This window comes from Crinia signifera, chromosome 3 (assembly GCF_055691185.1).
Source record: "Crinia signifera chromosome 3, ASM5569118v1, whole genome shotgun sequence".
Lineage (NCBI taxonomy): Eukaryota > Metazoa > Chordata > Amphibia > Anura > Myobatrachidae > Crinia > Crinia signifera.
The window spans coordinates 31,326,031-31,339,517 of record NC_139219.1 but is presented as its reverse complement, the minus strand read 5'-3'; the positions used below and the strand labels follow the sequence as shown (position 1 = coordinate 31,339,517).

Here is a 13,487-nt window from a genome sequence, read left to right as displayed (position 1 = left end):
GCTGGATCCCAGCACAGAGGGACCGTGCGCCACGGAGCAGGTAAGCCGCACTTCCCCCCCTCCCTCCCCACAGCATGCAGCGGTATCGCGGCTGGGGGAGACGCGAGACAGAGACGCTTCCCGATGGAAGCTTGACTCTGTCCCGCAACGGTGACCGCGAGACGCTCTGTCTCGCATCGGCGTCTGGATACTAGACGCCGGAGGGAGGGAACCCAGCGCACGTAGCCGCCGGGGGTGGGTGCGCTCCCGGCGGTTTCCTGGCGGTGACACTCGGTCCCAACAGGGGAAACCGAGGCCACTAGACCACCAGGGCTATTGTTGTAGCGGTGGGGGCCGCCATATTTTTCTCAGCCCTGGCAAGGTTCCAGGAGGGGGGGGAGGTCCCTCACCTCCTCCCCGCCCAATCCCCGGCAGGGAGCCTCTATATGAGTTCCCGCCGGGGACTGCCAGCGTCCTGTCCTAATGGAGGCTTGACTCTGTCACACATCGGTGCAGAGGAGCAGCAGCAAAAGCAGCTTTTGTGTGGACACTATGGCACCCTTCCTTCCCCGGTCTCCAGACGGGTCAGGTTGTATTACATTGACACTGCACCCTTGAGGTGTTCAGTGCTGTGTTTTCACACCCCTCTCTATATAGGGGTTTTTCTGTGCAAATCTCTCTATTCACTCTGTCTTGTATTGAAGTGCAATAGAGCATAGCCATGACTTCTAAGTCAGGCTCAAAGTCCACAGGACCCTCGCGGTCAGGGGACGCTCCTGCCCTGAGGGCCTTTAAGTGTGTTAGGTGCAAGGAGAATTTTTCTTCCACCTCGACAGACCATGGGGGTGTGTGTACACGCTGTAATGGTGGGGACTCTGTGGATTCGGCCCCGTCACAGGCATCCCATTCCGGGGAACCGGGTTGGGCGCAGGCCCTGACGACAGCCATGAGGGACCTTGCTGAACAGCTAGCCGCTTCCCGTTCACACCCTCAGCCCCCACCAGTGCTGAGTCAGCCTTCACAGGCGACTCTTCCACCAGCTCAACCGGCTCCGCTCACGCAGTCCCAGCCTCAGTTGCTGACGCTGGCGCCTGAGCCTGTTTGGGTACAGGGCCTGTCTTCCTCAGTGCAGGGACTGGTTCAGGTTTCTTCCTCTCTACAGAACCTGCTGGGTGCCGCTAGCAAGCGCAAGAACCCCAGAGCCCGCACCCAGAGAGCTGACTCTACGGGGACGGATACTTCAGAGGACGACCAGGAGGACACAGATGACCCTGTTGACCTGGATGACCCGGACGACCCTGACGAGGAGGCTACATCCCAGGACGAGGTTATGACCCAGTCCAGGGTAGATGCGCTGGTGAAGGCGGTCCGCTCTTGCTTAAACATACAGGAGCCAGACCAACCCCCTGCGGAGGAGGCACCCTCGTTTAAGCGCAAGAAGAAGGATCCGGCTGTGTTCCCATCTTCAATGCAGCTGGAGGGAGACCTGACAAAGGCCTGGTCTGCTCCTAATAAGAAATTTACAATTTCTAAAAGGATGGTTTCTTCTTATCCCTTTCCGGCAGACGGGCGCACGAAATGGGAACGCCCGCCTCAGGTGGATTCCCACATAGCCCGGCTGGTAAAGGCTACTACCTTGCCTATTCCCACTGTGGCGGCTCTAAAGGACCCCACGGATAGAAAGATGGAACATGTCTTTAAATCTATCTTTACTCATGCGGGTACGCTTAATAGGCCAGCTTTGGCCTCGGCCTGGGGCTCCGCACTTGGAATGCGGATGCAGAGTCCAAAAAGGCCCTGAAGGCCCTTCCTTTTGTGGGCGATATGCTTTTCGGTCCGGAGCTGGACAAGATTGTGACTACGGTAGCCACTTCCAAGACAGCCTTCCTCCCGTCGGCACCCTCTAAGCCGAAGCAGTCCTTTCGGCCGCAGGGAAAGCCGAGGGGACAATCTTCAACAAGAAGCCGTCCTCCCAGGAGGGAGTCGTTTGGTAGGAGCAGACAGTCCCAGTCTGGCAAACGTCAGCCTCCTAAGGCCCCGGAGAAGGCCTCCCAATGACTCAGGGACCCCTCAGGTCGACTCCCTGCCGGTAGGGGCTCGCCTCCTCCATTTTGCCAACAGATGGAGGGAGACGACATCGGACGATTGGATTTTAAAGTATAGTGTCGGAAGGATACTATCTCTCCTTCAACAGGCGTCCGCCGACCCGATTCTTTATCACGGGGCGCCCGGCCTGTCCTCTGAAGGCGGAGGCTCTCAGCGCCTCCGTTCAGACCCTTCTCCAGTCTCAGGTGATAGTAGTGGTTCCTCCTCAGCAGAGGGGCCACGGCTATTACTCCAATTTATTCCTGATCCGAAGCCGGATGGTTCATTCCGACCAATCCTGAATCTCAAGGATCTCAATTGTTACTTGAACATTCCGCGGTTTCGCATGGAGTCCCTCCGGTCCATTATACAGGCAATGGAGCCGGGGGATTTCATGGTATCTCTGGACATCAGAGATGCATACCTGCATGTTCCGATTCATCCGGATCACCGCAAGTACCTCAGGTTTGCAACCAAGGATCTTCATGTCCAATTTCGGGCTCTACCCTTCGGAATATCTACAGCACCAAGAGTCTTTACGAAGGTGATGGGAGTTATGGCAGCCTTCCTTCACCTCCAGGGAGTGCGGATTCTGCCTTATCTGGACGACCTTCTGATTCTGGGACAGTCCAGAGAACTACTCCTGCAACATCTAGGCATTACGCTGGACCTGCTCCAGGCTCACGGTTGGCTAGTGAACTGGCGCAAGTCCAGCCTGGAACCCTCCCAGGAGATGATACATCTGGGAGCGCGTCTGGATTCCCAGGCCCAGAGGGTCTATCTTCCAGACAAGAAGCGGCTGGCTTTGCAGGCCCTCTTACGAGGATTTCTCAAGCACAGGAGAGTCTCTCTTCATCTATGCATGAAGATTTTGGGCAAGATGGTCTCGTGCTTCGAGATGGTGGAATTTGCCCAATTTCACTCTCGTCCGTTGCAACACCAGATCCTCAAGTATTGGAACCGTTCACCACAGGCTCTGAAGAGGCAGGAGGTAGTACTCTCTCAGGAGGTTCGACTATCGTTGCTCTGGTGGCTCAAGCCACGTCACCTGTCTATGGGACGGCCCTTCCTAGTCTCCGACTGGGTACTCTTGACGACGGATGCCAGCCTCAGGGGCTGGGGAGCGGTGGTGGAGGACCGATCCTACCAGGGAGTTTGGTCCCACCAGGAGTCGGGGTTGCCGATCAATATTCTAGAGCTCAGGGCGATCTACTTAGCCCTTCTCCAGGCGGCCCCCCTGATTTGCTCTCGTGCAGTCAAGGTACAGACAGACAACGCCACGGCGGTGGCATACATCAATCACCAGGGGGGAACTCGGAGCAGAGCAGCTTTTCTGGAGGTACAGCCAATTCTTCGTTGGGCAGAACGTCACCTCTTGGCATTGTCGGCAGTGTACATTCCCGGCGTCGAAAACTGGGAGGCAGACTTTCTGAGCCGCCAAGAGATCCACTCCGGAGAATGGTCTCTTCATCCAGAGGTGTTTCACTCTCTAACCCTTCGTTGGGGAAGGCCTCAGATAGACCTCCTGGCATCCCGGTGGAATCACAAGTTGCCTTGCTACGGGTCCAGGACTCGGGATCCAGGCGCATTTCTAGTCGACGCTCTGTCGGCACCTTGGCCGTTCGATCTGGTGTACGCCTTCCCGCCGGTGGCTCTTCTTCCTCGGTTCCTAAGAAGACTCAAACGGGAACGGGTAAGGGTAATCCTGGTGGCCCCAAACTGGCCACGCAGGGCCTGGTACGCCGATCTCCTGCTCATGGCGGAGGAACCTCAGTGGCGGTTACCTCTCCGACCAGACCTTCTGTCTCAGGGACCCTGTCAACATCCCAACCTAGCTCGTCTCGGTTTGACGGCTTGGCTCTTGAGAGGGAAATCTTAAGAGACAGGGGGTTCTCAGATTCTGTGATAAGAACCATGATAGCGGCCAGGAAGCCGTCTTCAGCAAGAGTCTACTACAGGATCTGGAGTTCTTTCTTTCGCTGGTGTGAAGAGCACGAGAAGAATCCAAGGAGGTTCTCGTTGCCCAAGGTTTTGGCCTTCTTGCAGTCGGGACTGGATTTGGGCCTTCAACATTCCACTTTGAAGGTTCAGGTCTCGGCGCTCTCGGTTCTGTTTCAGAGGCGCATTGCGACAAGACCGGAGGTTCGCACTTTCCTCCAGGGGGTCATGCACGTGACTCCTCCCTTTCGGAGTCCCGTAGTCCCGTGGGATCTGCCTTTGGTTCTGAGAGCTCTTCAGGTGGCTCCGTTTGAGCCTCTGGACTCGGTGGAGTTGCGTTGGCTTTCATGGAAGGTGTGTTTCCTTCTGGCGATTGCGTCAGCTAGGCGGGTCTCGGATTTGACCGCTCTATCTTGTAAGCCACCGTTTTTGGTCTTCCACCAAGATCGGGCAGTCCTCCGTACCAGGTTGGGTTACCTGCCAAAAGTGGTTTCCAGGTTTCACGTAAACCAGGAAATCGTAGTTCCTGCTTTCCAGGATTCAAGAAGTGGAGGGGCTCTCGATGTGGTTCGGGCCCTTCGCATCTATGTGGATAGGACCAGGGAGATTAGAAGAACAGAAGCTTTGTTTGTTCTTTATGATCATCAGAAGCGGGGTTGGCCCGCATCTAAACAGTCCATTGCCAGGTGGTTGCGGCTTACGGTTCAGCAGGCATACCTCCTGGCGAATAGGCCGGCGCCAGCAGGGCTCACGGCCCATTCCACTCGCTCGGTAGGATCATCGTGGGCTGCGGCTTCAGGAGTCTCCGCAGAGCAGCTGTGCCGCGCAGCCACATGGTCTTCTATGCACACTTTTATACGCCACTACAGGTTTGATACTTTCACCGAGGTCGACTCTGCGTTCGGCCGTGGCGTTCTTTCTGCAGCTCAGGAGCGTTCCCTCCCGTGAGGGGACAGCGGTGGGACGTCCCACTGTCCCAGTGGCCACCAATGGCATGAAGGAAATAAGGGGATTTTTGTCCTTACCTGGAAAATCCTTATTTCTGAATCCTTTGGTGGACACTGGGCGCCCGCCCAGACGCCCCTGATCGGCTGATGGGTTGGTTTTAGGGAATGCTCTTGTTCATGGTAATACAAGATCTCTCTTTTTCTTTCTTTCATTCTCTCCTTTCCTGTGCTCCTAAGTCCGGTGGTAGTCTAAACTGACCTAGGATGGAGTGTGGGGAAGGAGGGGCCTGGGCTGCACCACTAAAGTGTTAGCTACTTGGTGCCTGTCGCCATGGCTCCGCCCCCTTCCCACTGTCCCAGTGTCCACCAAAGGATTCAGAAATAAGGATTTTCCAGGTAAGGACAAAAATCCCCTTATCTGTACATGTTACAACTGCCCCACCTGCAGTGCAGCATGCTTTTGTGCATTTGAGATGGAGGTTGCCTTTGTGAGTGAACCAGAATAAGGGCCTTAGTCCATCAGTACCTAAAGAAGACAAAATTATATCACAGCAGAGGCATCGATCACTATGGGGGTGGGGGATGTGACCTGCACCTAGGTGTCACCCTTGAGACTTTCCAGGGGTCTCTGTTACCACACCAGGTGTCACCAGACTTCTCATGATCTCATTAGTTATGCAGTTAGAGATGAGCGCTGCTTGGACCCGTATCAGCCATCGGGTACTCCAGGGGATCAGTTAATTGGTGCATCTGTAATTGGTATATATTTGTTATGGTCAGGGAGGGAGTTTTGTTATCCTAAATGATTGAACGCCACCCAAGGCTACTTCTATAGTTCTTTAAAGGATTACACCTCCCAAATCTACAGATTAAAGAACTTGTAATCTTGGGTGTATTTAACCATCCAACGCTTACAGATATTATGGTCTTTTATTCAAATTAGTGGTAGTTAAGAGACAGCAAACATTTCTGCATTTCTCATAATTCTGTCTCTACTTTATATATAGGCGCTCTGAGCAGGGACGGCTCATTTGGTCCTTCGCCTGTAAGTGGTGGCGCCCCTTCTCCTCCAATGATGATGGATGTATCTGTCCGGTCAGCTTCTGCCAACCTCAGCAGATCAGAGGACTCCAAAGGTAACTTGGGTTATTGACCGTCCTGTGCAGATATGGTCATCGAGATCTAGCACCAGTGAGTTCTCCAGGCCACCTGGGGATTTGTAGAATGTGTTGGTTAGGAATGAATGCAGCACATGTTTGAAAATGTTACAGTAATGACTGCACCTGTGCACCAGCTAGGGGGCCTGGAAAATGTGACAGTTAGTAATGACTAAAGCTGTGCACCAGCTAGGGGGCCTGCAAAATGTTACTGTTAGTAGTGACTACACCTGTGCACCAGCTAGGGGGCCTGCAAAATGTTACTGTTAGTAGCGACTACACCTGTGCACCAGCTGCTAGGTGGTCTGTAAATGGGACCTGTTGTTAGATCTTGATGACCAGTTTACCACTTTGGATTTAAAGGGCAGGATTGTAGAATAGAGTGTAGAATAAATAACAAGACAGAAAATATCAGCCACAAATACTGTACAAGTAATAATAACCATGATTGCATAACCCTAAATCCCGCAAGATTGGTTGCTATGGGCAACACCACTTACTGACCCCCTTCCCACACTGCCCTTTCTTTCACTGCACAGATACCCTCCATTAATGCCCTAGTGTGGGTTTCTAAGAGAATAGCATTGTAAGCATCTCAATGTGGCCCCATGATAAGTTATCCTCTAACCCCCAATGATTCTGCAGCCACGTCCAGCATTGTTCGGGTGAACGGGGGGACATCGGGCACTTTGGCAGTGATTATTAGGGATTTGTTTGATGCTCCTACATGATCTCACCCAGAAAGCTTGTTGTGGGACGCTAAGTAACAACGTGGCCCCATCCCGATCGTCCTAATGACTATCTGGCAGAGGGAGAACACGGGGGAGATCTGAGGGGAGCAATCAGCAACTTGGACCTCTTTCCTGGAACACTTGTAATCAGTGCTTCAGGTTGTCACAAGAGTGTAATGAATACATTGCTCATCTGGAATAGCCCTGGGACATTTCTTGGGAACTTACACATGATTTTTTTCTTTAACTATATATGGTCCCCCCCCTCCTCCGCCCAAGAATTATTTCTAATCCAAAGCACACAACTGTAGTAAAGGTCTCCACGGAAACTGACTGATCTGTGTGTGTAAATGTACCATAGATAACATGTTTATCATTGCTCTACTGTTCTCCAAAACCACCGGATGCCCCAATGTCTGTGACCGCCTCGTGTCACATGACTCCTGTAATCATGTGACCATTGTGAACCACAAGAGAGATGTGATTTAGACAGCCGTCCTGAACCTGCCAGCTCCTGTGAATTGTACGCCCACAATAAATTCAATGTCTAATATTATAATGAGAGAGAGAGAGAGAGAGAGAGAGAGAGAGAGAGAGAGAGAGAGAGAGAGAGAGAGAGAGAGAGAGAGAGAGAGAGAGAGAGAGAGAGAGAGAGAGAGAGAGAGAGAGAGAGAGAGAGAGAGAGAGATGCGTGGGCGGCACTCGGAATAAACAACTCACACTTGAGGCCGGGTGTATCATCAACGTTTCGAGACTCTTTATTTAATGTCTCGTCATCAGGATATATAAAACAAATGAAAACACATACATTTATATACATACCCCCACCAGTGATACATCGCGGTGATGGCGGGAAAACGGGATTCGCGCTGCCCTATGACGTCACACGCGTCACCGTGGCCATGACTACCTGTACGGCATCACGGGACTGTGGATACGTCAAAGCGCCGCTTACCACGCTCACGCATCTCCATGACAACAAAAACATAAATCAAAACAATGTAAAACGACAGTGTATCAGAGATACATGCAGCAAGGCAGTAAGATACAATCAATAACAGTATAGATGCAAAGAATTTCAAAGTTACACGGGGCATAGAATATGATCACATAATACATATACTCATAAGAAGCAGTGTAGTCCTGGTGCCTCATTCAGGCCACCAGGTGCCAGCGTCCCCAAGCGTTGAATCCAGCTTGCCTCCTTCCTTAATAATTTAAGAGCACGATCACCGCCCCATAAAGAGACGGGTACGTGGTCAATAATGATACATTTCAAGGCTGCCACCGTGTGCCTCGCCTTGAGAAAATGGCGAGCGACCGGCTGGTCACTACTCCCCTTCTCCAGTGCGGCTTTGATGGAAGAGCGATGTCCAGCAATACGTTCCCGAAGGGTTCTTTCTGTTTGCCAACATAATTAAGCGAACAGGGACAGGAGAGCATATATACAATAAATTTAGTGGTACAGGTAACCCGATGTTGTATCAACATCTTTTTACCTGAATGGGGATGTATAAAATATGAACTTGCGGTCATAGAGCGGCAGGTGGTACAGTCTAGACATTTAAAGCAACCAAGTCTGGGTCTGAGAAATTGTTCACTGCTGTTGGCACTTAAGCCAGTGACATCAGCCTTTACAATGATGTCCCTGACATTTCTGCCTCTACTGTAACAATTCATAAGTGAAGTGTCTCGAAGACCCAGTGTCTCATCAGATTTAATGAGTGACCATAATTTAATGAGTGACCAGTTGTCGAGGCAACTTAAGTTGAAAGAATTCTTTAATAAAAAGACAAAATATTACTAATGTTACCAATGTTGATATCCCTGAACAACTGCGGTCTCTTACAACCACGATTAGTGTTTGAGCCATTGTCCAACAGTGCTACAATTAAAACATTCAATCGCTCACTTGACTATGAGGTGTCTGAGGCATTAAAACACCCCAGTAGTAAATTTAAGCAACATAATAACCTTTCTAGGCTTGAATTGGAAGCACTGAATGACATGGGCTCCTACACTGATATTGTATTTCGCCCCGCTGATAAAGGCGGGGCAATTGTTATACAAGATTTAAAAGATTACAAGTGTGAGATTGCCAGACAACTGGCAGACACTAATGTGTATAGGTTGTTGCCTAGAGACCCCACCACGATATTTAAAGTGGAGTTGGGAAGAGTGTTACAGGATGCGGTGACGGAGGGTGTTATTAGTGAAAATCTTGCTAAAGCTCTGTTACCCAAAGCCCCGGTCGTGCCGCTCCTGTACACTCTTCCTAAAATCCATAAGAGTCTTATTACTCCACCTGGTCGGCCCATTATAGCCGCCAGGGACTCATTGTTTCAGAATGTCTCGACTTATATTGATGCCCTCCTTCAACCTTGTGTCTCCTCCACCCCTGGTTTTTTACAGGACACCACGTCCTTTCTTAAACGTTTATCCACGGTACAAATTGTCCCCCCCTGGCAGTCTGCTGGTTAGTCTGGACGTGACGAGCCTCTATACGGTGATACCCAACGACCAGGGTCTGGTGGCAGTTAAGAAACTGGTCGTCGGTAATCAATCGTATAGGGGTCCTGACACTGATTTTTTCTTGCGGCTTTTAGAAATGGTACTTACCCATAATTACTTTTTATATGATGGAAGGTTCTACCTTCAGACCTCTGGGTGTGCGATGGGGTCGAATTTCGCCCCATCGTATGCCAACACCTTTATGCTGGAGATTGAAAAAGACCTCTTTTTTTCTGATATCGATGTTTCTCGCATGGTGCTGTTCTATGCGAGATACATCGATGATTTATTCCTCATCTGGACTGGCCCCATACAGGCCCTCACTCTGCTTATTGAGAAACAAAATGCTGGTGGTAGTCCCATTAAATTGACATATACTGTCGACACAACCTCTGTCCACTTTTTGGACGTACTTATTGAGGTCAATGAAGGGTTGATTTCTACTAGTGTTTTCACTAAAATGACAGACCGTAACTCCCTTTTACATGCATCTAGTTTCCATCCTAAAAGCATGAAATATGGACTCCCGTTTTCTCAGTTCATAAGAGCGAGGAGGATCTGTAGTACGGACCTCAAGGCTGAGTCTGAGATTGATAAAATGATCACTAAGTTTCTTGCCAGAGGCTATCAACTGGCATCATTACTCCAGGCTAAAGATAAGGCTATGAATAGGGACAGAGATGCCCTGCTCCAACAAAACAAAAAAGAGAAAGGTCAAGGTAGACTCCCATGGGTTAATCATTTTAACACCACTAGCCCCATCATTGGTGCTACTAGTAAGTAAGTGATGAGACACTGGGTCTTCGAGACACTTCACTTATGAATTGTTACAGTAGAGGCAGAAATGTCAGGGACATCATTGTAAAGGCTGATGTCACTGGCTTAAGTGCCAACAGCAGTGAACAATTTCTCAGACCCAGACTTGGTTGCTTTAAATGTCTAGACTGTACCACCTGCCGCTCTATGACCGCAAGTTCATATTTTTTACATCCCCATTCAGGTAAAAAGATGTTGATACAACATCGGGTTACCTGTACCACTAAATTTATTGTATATATGCTCTCCTGTCCCTGTTCGCTTAATTATGTTGGCAAAACAGAAAGAACCCTTCGGGAACGTATTGCTGGACATCGCTCTTCCATCAAAGCCGCACTGGAGAAGGGGAGTAGTGACCAGCCGGTCGCTCGCCATTTTCTCAAGGCGAGGCACACGGTGGCAGCCTTGAAATGTATCATTATTGACCACGTACCCGTCTCTTTACGGGGCGGTGATCGTGCTCTTAAATTATTAAGGAAGGAGGCAAGCTGGATTCAACGCTTGGGGACGCTGGCACCTGGTGGCCTGAATGAGGCACCAGGACTACACTGCTTCTTATGAGTATATGTATTATGTGATCATATTCTATGCCCCGTGTAACTTTGAAATTCTTTGCATCTATACTGTTATTGATTGTATCTTACTGCCTTGCTGCATGTATCTCTGATACACTGTCGTTTTACATTGTTTTGATTTATGTTTTTGTTGTCATGGAGATGCGTGAGCGTGGTAAGCGGCGCTTTGACGTATCCACAGTCCCGTGATGCCGTACAGGTAGTCATGGCCACGGTGACGCGTGTGACGTCATAGGGCAGCGCGAATCCCGTTTTCCCGCCATCACCGCGATGTATCACTGGTGGGGGTATGTATATAAATGTATGTGTTTTCATTTTGTTTTATATATCCTGATGACGAGACATTAAATAAAGAGTCTCGAAACGTTGATGATACACCCGCCTCAAGTGTGAGTTGTTTATTCCGAGTGCCGCCCACGCATCTCTCTACATTTGGTCTCCACGCCAGGAGTATCCAGGGAAGGCACCGGGCAAGTTGTTTGGCGAGAGGAGTGCATTCCCATCCTCGCTTGTGTGTGTGTGTGTGTGTATATATATATATATATATATATATATATATATATATATATATATATATATATATATATATATATATATATATATATATATATATTTTCACGATGATGCTGAGAATGTGGCGCAATGTGGAGGAGGGCGCATCTTGACGTGGGTGCGATTCTACACATTTGTTAAAATACAGTACTTTTGACGTAACTTATGCCCCCAACTCCGACACCTCTGCATCAGCCCCACCTGCTGCTAATCCTTAGAGAGTCGTCCTGGTCATATCTTCTCTCTGAGTGACCGTTTCTTGGTGGCTCACCCAATATTTTGCTATTTTTTTTTTTATAAAGTGGCCGTCATTTACATGGCATGGTATTTAAATTATCGCCCCTTTAAAAAAAACCTCATCATTAGGCTGGCATCCTTCACCACTGTCCAACATGGATGCTATTACATCCCGCCAATGGCGTTCTTCAGTGCTTCTCGGTGACATCATTTTCGCCTTCATCACTGCATAGATCTGGAACTTTCATTTCATTGTGCACCGCTGTCCTCGTGTGTGTGTGTGTGTGTGTGATCTTTGTAGTGAATATTCCTAATGACCATACAGTACCCCAATCACCTCTCCGGACATGTTCCTATGGCAAAAATGAATTCTAGAACTAAATAAGTAATTCTCATTTTTAGATATTTTTTTTTACAATCTAATCAGAAGTTGTTGTAATCTCTTTGATCTGCAGGTGGTATAGATGTTTCTGCAGGGTCCAGGCGTCCCCCTCCTGAGGTCTCCGGAAGAACGTCTGCTCCCGGTATGTGACAGTGCTTTGTATATTGCTGTGTGTGAAAGTGCTTTGTGTATTGCTGTGTGGGACAGTGCTTTGTATATTGCGGTATGTGACAGTGCTTTGTATGTTGCGATGTGTGACAGTGCTTTTTATATTGCTGTGTGTGACAGTGCTTCGTATATTGCTGTGTGGGACAGTGCTTCGTGTATTGCTGTGTGGGACAGTGCTTTGTGTATTGCGGTGTGGGACAGTGCTTTGTGTATTGCTGTGTGGGACAGTGCTTTGTATATTGCTGTGTGTGACAGTGCTTTGTATATTGCGGTGTGTGACAGTGCTTTGTATGTTGCGGTGTGTGACAGTGCTTTTTATATTGCTGTGTGTGACAGTGCTTTGTGTATTGCTGTGTGGGACAGTGCTTTGTGTATTGCTGTGTGGGACAGTGCTTCGTATATTGCTGTGTGGGACAGTACTTTGTATATTGCTGTGTGGGACAGTGCTTTGTGTATTGCTGTGTGGGACAGTGCTTCGTATATTGCTGTGTGGGACAGTGCTTTGTGTATTGCTGTGTGGGACAGTGCTTCGTATATTGCGGTGTGTGACAGTGCTTTGTATATTGCGGTGTGTGACAGTGCTTTGTATATTGCGGTGTGTGACAGTGCTTTGTATATTGCTGTGTGGGACAGTACTTTGTATATTGCTGTGTGGGACAGTACTTTGTATATTGCTGTGTGTGACAGTGCTTTGTATATTGCGGTGTGTGACAGTGCTTTGTATATTGCGGTGTGTGACAGTGCTTTGTATATTGCGGTGTGTGACAGTGCTTTGTAAATTGTGGTGTGGGACCGTGCTTCGTATATTGTGGTGTGGGACAGTGCTTCGTATATTGCTATGTGTGACAGTGCTTCGTATATTGCTGTGTGTGACAGTGCTTTCTATATTGCGGTGTGGGACAGTGCTTTGTATATTGCGGTGTGGGACAGTGCTTTGTATATTGCGGTGTGTGACAGTGCTTTGTATATTGCGGTGTGTGACAGTGCTTTGTATATTGCGGTGTGTGACAGTGCTTTGAATATTGCGGTGTGTGACAGTGCTTCGGGTATTGCGGTGTGTGACAGTGCTTCGGGTATTGCGGTGTGTGACAGTGCTTCGTATATTGCTGTGTGTGACAGTGCTTTGTATATTGCGGTGTGTGACAGTGCTTCGGGTATTGCTGTGTGTGACAGTGCTTTGTATATTGCGGTGTGTGACAGTGCTTCGGGTATTGCGGTGTGTGACAGTGCTTTGTGTATTGCGGTGTGTGACAGTGCTTCGGGTATTGCGGTGTGTGACAGTGCTTCGTGTATTGCGGCGTGTGACAGTGCTTTGTATATTGTGGTGTGTGACAGTGCTTCGGGTATTGCGGTGTGTGACAGTGCTTCGTGTATTGCGGTGTGTGACAGTGCTTTGTATATTGCGGTGT

At 49.2% G+C, this 13,487-nt stretch overlaps 1 protein-coding gene across 2 annotated transcripts in view; it reads left to right on the top strand.

Annotated features, from left to right (window-relative positions):
* The window catches only part of MIA3 (MIA SH3 domain ER export factor 3), a 78,033-nt gene that overhangs the window by 52,338 nt on the left and 12,208 nt on the right, over window positions 1-13,487 (top strand). For both annotated transcript variants that reach the window (XM_083175595.1, XM_083175596.1), the window contains exons 24-25: window positions 5,957-6,085; window positions 11,984-12,052. In XM_083175595.1, coding sequence (XP_083031721.1) covers window positions 5,957-6,085; window positions 11,984-12,052 — 198 coding nt within the window. The remainder of the gene's footprint in view (window positions 1-5,956; window positions 6,086-11,983; window positions 12,053-13,487) is intronic.